Source organism: Phytophthora sojae (assembly GCF_000149755.1).
Source record: "Phytophthora sojae unplaced genomic scaffold PHYSOscaffold_22, whole genome shotgun sequence".
Classification (NCBI taxonomy): domain Eukaryota; phylum Oomycota; class Peronosporomycetes; order Peronosporales; family Peronosporaceae; genus Phytophthora; species Phytophthora sojae.
This window is the reverse complement of record NW_009258136.1, coordinates 256,304-262,184: the sequence shown is the minus strand read 5'-3', so window position 1 is coordinate 262,184 and position 5,881 is coordinate 256,304. Positions and strand designations below refer to the sequence as shown.

Genomic DNA, 5,881 nt, shown 5'->3' with positions numbered 1-5,881 from the left:
GTCATGCTGGTATTTTTTTGTTTGATGAATAATCAAAAGGAAGAGCACTTGAGCAGTAGTTGGCAAAATGCAAAGTGATTCGATTCAGGTCCTTAGTTCGCAACCGCGTGCTACCTCTAAGCCTGCTACTGGATACCTCTTACTGGATACACCCTACTGGATTCTCTACTGGATACACAGTTACCTTATCCAATCAGAGAACGCCACGTCGATGCCCATCTTGTACCCACAATCTTGGCGTAATCACCGTGACGTAATCATCGTCCCGTAATCACCTGAATGATTTCGGTACCGCACAGTGAAGGTCACGCCGACCTCACTGATGACGCGTTCGCGTCACACGGTCGCTTGGCGGGGCGTCGTCACATCAGTCTTGACAACACTCCCACTCGACTCGTCAGCGACCACGATGCCCAGCTTCGTCCTGAGCGCGTCGAACTGCGGCGCCGCGATCGGCTTCGTCATGATGTCCGCCAGCATGTCGAGTGTCGAAACATACTGCAACACCACTTGACCGTCTTCCACCTTCTCGCGCACGAAGTGGTAGCGAATGTCGATGTGCTTGGTGCGCTTGTGAAACTCCGGGTTCTTGGCCAACGCGATGGAGCCTTGGTTGTCCTCGTAGATCTTCACCGCTTCATCGCTCGCCATCTCGCCCAGCTCGCACAGAAACACCTTGAGCCACACCGCCTCCTGCGTGGCCTCCGACAGCGCCATGTACTCGGCTTCCGTCGACGAGAGCGCCACCGTGCGCTGCTTCTTGCTTCGCCAGCTGATGCATCCGCCGTTCATCATGAACGCGTAGCCGCTCGTACTCCGTCGAGACTCGATGTCGCCGGCCCAGTCCGCGTCCGAGTAGCCTTGCAGTCCGTCCTCGCTGCTCGCTTGAAACACGAGGCCGTGCGTCTTCGTGCCTCGGATGTAGCGGAAGACCCTCTTGAGTGCCTGCCAGTGTGTCGGACATGGGTCCGCTGCGAACTGGCTCAGCACTCCCACTGCCGCTGCGAGGTCCGGACGAGTCCCCACCATGAGATACATGAGGCAGCCCACGGCGTTCCGGTACGGAACATTCGCCATGGTCTCGTCGTGCTTGCAGCCTCCCTCGCACATGGCCTTGGTCAGCTTCAGACCCGGATCCTGCGGTGTCTTCACAGGGTTGCTCTCATCCATCTTGAACTTCTCGAGAATGTCCTTCGCGAACTTGGTCTGCCGCACCGACACCTTCCCAGTCGCCACATCTTGCTCGATCTCCATACCGAGGAAGTACTTGAGCTGGCCCATGTCAGTCATCTCGAACCGGTCACTCAGCGCCTGCTTCGTGTCCTTCAGCATCCCGTCGCTGCTGCTGGCGAGGACCAGATCGTCCACGTACAGTGCCACGAACATCATGTCGTGATTGTCCCGCTTCAAGTAGATGCAGTGGTCGGACTCGCACTTCTTGAACCCCAGCTTCAACATGAACTCGTCGATCGTCTTGTTCCACATCCGCGGCGATTGCTTCAGGCCGTACAGCGAACGCTTGAGCCGGCACACGTAGTCGGGTCGATCTCCGTCCACATATCCGTCCGGCTGCGCCATGTAGATGTCCTCGTCCAACAAGCCGTTGAGGAACGCGGTCTTCACATCCATCTGGTGCACTGTGAGCTTGTACTTGGCCGCCAGACTCAGCAACACCCGAATCGACGTGAACTTGGCCACCGGCGCGAACGTCTCGTCGTAGTCGATGCCGTACTTCTGCGAGAACCCCTTCGCCACCAGTCGCGCCTTGAACCGCTCGATCTCTCCAGACTGGTTCTCCTTCACGCGGAACACCCATCTGCAGCCGATCGCCTTGCGTCCCTTCGGCAGTGGCACCAGGGTCCACGTCTCGTTCTTGCGGAGCGACTCCACCTCCGAGTCGCACGCCTCTTTCCACTTGTCTGCGTCGCTGGATTCCATCGCCGACTTGAACGTTGTCGGCATCTCTCCCACTGAATCCACGACGTACGCAGCCTCGAAGTCTTCCTTCTCTTGTGCTGCGGCAGACATCTCGTCCAGCGGCTGCTGTCGTCTCGGCACCGCATACCGCTTGGCACTCGGAACCTCCACGGCTTCCTCGAGCGACTGCGTGCGCGGGTGTCGCTTGCTGCCGGGTTCAAAGTCTTGATTCCGCGCAGCTTCTTCTCTGTTCTCGTCTGATCCGGACTGAGTCTCTTCATCCGTGGTGTCTTCATCATCATCTGTCGGAAGACCCACCAACACCTCCTTCGAAGCGTAGTCGCGTCTCCCACCGTCGAAGACATCCTCCATGAACTGCGCGTCGCGGCTCACCAACACGCGACCGCTCTCGATCTCCTCGAACCGATACGCCTTCTCGTGCTCCGAGTACCCGAGGAAACGACAGCGCACCGACCGAGCGTCGAACTTCGACCGCTTCTCCTTTGGCACGTGCACGTACGCGTGGCACCCGAACACCTTGAGGTTGGCCAGCAAAGGCTTCTTGCCGGTCCAAACGTGGTGCGGCGACTTGTCGTGACTGATGGCGCGCGTCGGACACCGGTTGCGGAGGAACGTGGCCGTCATCACCGCTTCTCCCCAGTACTCCTTCGACAACCCGGCGTGCTCCAGCATGCAGCGCGCACACTCCACCAGCGTCCGATTCATTCGCTCGGCCACTCCGTTGAGCTGAGGCGTGTATGGTGGCGTGAACTTCTGCTCGATGCCGCGATCCGCACACAACTTGGCCATCGCACCCGAAGTGTACTCGCCGCCGTTGTCGCTCCGAAGCACCTTCACTCGCTTGCCGGTCTGCGTCTCAGCCAACGCGACGAACGCAGCGAACTTGGCAGCCACCTCCGACTTGTTCCGTAGCAGGTACACCACGCAGAAGTGCGACTTGTCGTCGATGAACGTGACGAAGTAGCGCTTGCCTCCGAACGTCGCCGTCTGCATCGGACCGCACACATCGCTGTGGACCACCTCCAGCACTTGCTTCGCACGGTTCGGCGACGACTTCATGAAGCTTACTCGCGTTTGCTTGCCGAGTGCGCACCCGTCGCACACCTCCCACTGCTTCACCGACGTCATTGGGATGCCAGTGCCGTAGCCCTTCTTGACGATGGCGTCGAGACCACCATGGCCGATGTGACCAAGTCGAAGGTGCCAGAGGTACGACGTGGTGTCCCCTTGGCGATTCTTCGAGCTTGCCGCATTGGCCTCGTCAGCAGGCGTCCTCGGCGTCATGCAGAGCTTGAACAGTCCTTTGCCTTCGCGAGCGCCGAGCTTCCACTTGAGACCCTTCGTTTCCGCAAAGCACCCGTCGCTCTCGAAGGTCACTGGCCCGACGTCCTTGGTGAAGCGGCCGACGGAGAACAGGTTGCGCGACAGCTTCGGGATGTGCCACACACCCGTGAGCACACCCTTCTTCATGCCGCGCGGTGTCTGCATCGACATCACGATGTCGCCGCTCCCCACCGCCTGAACCACGCCGTCGTCCGCCAGATGCACGTCCACCGGAGAGATCTTCTTGTAGTTCTTCATGTACTCCTTCGAGTACGTCATGTGCTGCGTCGCACCCGAGTCGACCAGCCACATGCCGCTCAGCTTGGAGGCACCCGTGTCGCCACCAACCGAGAAGAGGAAGTCGCCAGAGTCATCTTCGACCTGCGCGACGTTCGCTCGTTGCGGCCTCTGCCGCTCCCCGTTCTCGCGGATCCGCACCGGACACTTGGCGATCCAATGTCCGTGCTCGCCGCAGTAGTGACAGGCGCTCGTCCTCTGCGCTTGCGCCTGCCGTCCCTTGCGCTTCCCGTTGTCGCTTGTCATGAACGCTTGACCTTGAGCGTGCGCGGTTCCGTCAGCACCGCCACCTTGTTCCTTGCGCTTCATGTCCTCGTGCAGGAGCCGAGACGTCACGAGCTCCCACGTCAGCGTGTCGGAGCGCGATTCCAACGCCGTGATGAGGAACTGGTACGACTCGCTCAGACTGGCAAGAAGCGTGATCACCAAGTCGTCCTCGCTGACCGGAGCGCCGACCGCGTCGAGCTGTTCCGCCAGCGTCTTGAGCTTGTTAATGTGCTCCAGCACATCATCACCTTCGTCCATCGTTGTCGTGAAGAACCGTCGACGAAGAAAGAGCTTGTTCGCCAGGCTCTTCTTCTCGAAGTGTCCCTCGAGTCTTGACCATGCATCATGCGCGTCCTTCGCCGACCGCACCAGCGGCAGCTGCGAGTCCTCCATCGCGAGGCAGACGATCGCCAGCGCCTTGCGCGACTTCTTGCGAAACGTCGCTTGGTCCGCCGCGGTCGTGCACTGCTCGAGCTTCACTTCCCCACTCGTCACTTCCCACAGTTCGCGCTCCTCCAGCACCATCTGCATCTTGAACTTCCATGTGTGGAAGTTGGTTCCGTCGAACTTGTTGATGCGGGCGGTCGCGGTTGGGGCGGCGTCCATGGCGAAGGCGTAGTCGGGGTCTTGGTCAGGGAAGACGGGGCTTGGGCTCATAACCAAAAAGGAAGAGCACTTGAGCAGTAGTTGGCAAAATGCAAAGTGATTCGATTCAGGTCCTTAGTTCGCAACCGCGTGCTACCTCTAAGCCTGCTACTGGATACCTCTTACTGGATACACCCTACTGGATTCTCTACTGGATACACAGTTACCTTATCCAATCAGAGAACGCCACGTCGATGCCCATCTTGTACCCACAATCTTGGCGTAATCACCGTGACGTAATCATCGTCCCGTAATCACCTGAATGATTTCGGTACCACACAGTGAAGGTCACGCCGACCTCACTGATGACGCGTTCGCGTCACACGGTCGCTTGGCGGGGCGTCGTCACATCAGTCTTGACAACACGTCGTCACATCAGTCTTGACAACACTCCCACTCGACTCGTCAGCGACCACGATGCCCAGCTTCGTCCTGAGCGCGTCGAACTGCGGCGCCGCGATCGGCTTCGTCATGATGTCCGCCAGCATGTCGAGTGTCGAAACATACTGCAACACCACTTGACCGTCTTCCACCTTCTCGCGCACGAAGTGGTAGCGAATGTCGATGTGCTTGGTGCGCTTGTGGAACTCCGGGTTCTTGGCCAACGCGATGGAGCCTTGGTTGTCCTCGTAGATCTTCACCGCTTCATCGCTCGCCATCTCGCCCAGCTCGCACAGAAACACCTTGAGCCACACCGCCTCCTGCGTGGCCTCCGACAGCGCCATGTACTCGGCTTCCGTCGACGAGAGCGCCACCGTGCGCTGCTTCTTGCTTCGCCAGCTGATGCATCCGCCGTTCATCATGAACGCGTAGCCGCTCGTACTCCGTCGAGACTCGATGTCGCCGGCCCAGTCCGCGTCCGAGTAGCCTTGCAGTCCGTCCTCGCTGCTCGCTTGAAACACGAGGCCGTGCGTCTTCGTGCCTCGGATGTAGCGGAAGACCCTCTTGAGCGCCTGCCAGTGTGTCGGACATGGGTCCGCTGCGAACTGGCTCAGCACTCCCACTGCCGCTGCGAGGTCCGGACGAGTCCCCACCATGAGATACATGAGGCAGCCCACGGCGTTCCGGTACGGAACATTCGCCATGGTCTCGTCGTGCTTGCAGCCTCCCTCGCACATGGCCTTGGTCAGCTTCAGACCCGGATCCTGCGGTGTCTTCACAGGGTTGCTCTCATCCATCTTGAACTTCTCGAGAATGTCCTTCGCGAACTTGGTCTGCCGCACCGACACCTTCCCAGTCGCCACATCTTGCTCGATCTCCATACCGAGAAAGTACTTGAGCTGGCCCATGTCAGTCATCTCGAACCGGTCACTCAGCGCCTGCTTCGTGTCCTTCAGCATCCTGTCGCTGCTGCTGGCGAGGACCAGATCGTCCACGTACAGTGCCACGAACATCATGTCGTGATTGTCCC

At 59.4% G+C, this 5,881-nt stretch overlaps 2 protein-coding genes across 2 annotated transcripts; both read left to right on the top strand.

The window, feature by feature from the left end:
* Positions 1-2,287: 2,287 nt before the first annotated feature.
* On the top strand, positions 2,288-2,668 carry PHYSODRAFT_535317 (hypothetical protein; the record flags this gene model as incomplete). Its single annotated transcript, XM_009541366.1, has 2 exons — positions 2,288-2,511; positions 2,548-2,668. The coding sequence occupies 2 exons, from the start codon at positions 2,288-2,290 to the stop codon at positions 2,666-2,668; spliced, it is 345 nt and encodes a 114-aa protein (XP_009539661.1).
* A 1,197-nt stretch (positions 2,669-3,865) lies between these two features.
* Positions 3,866-4,400, top strand: PHYSODRAFT_535227 (hypothetical protein; the record flags this gene model as incomplete). The annotated part of the gene is made up of 3 exons (XM_009541365.1): positions 3,866-4,119; positions 4,204-4,272; positions 4,379-4,400. The coding sequence occupies 3 exons, from the start codon at positions 3,866-3,868 to the stop codon at positions 4,398-4,400; spliced, it is 345 nt and encodes a 114-aa protein (XP_009539660.1).
* Positions 4,401-5,881: the final 1,481 nt, after the last annotated feature.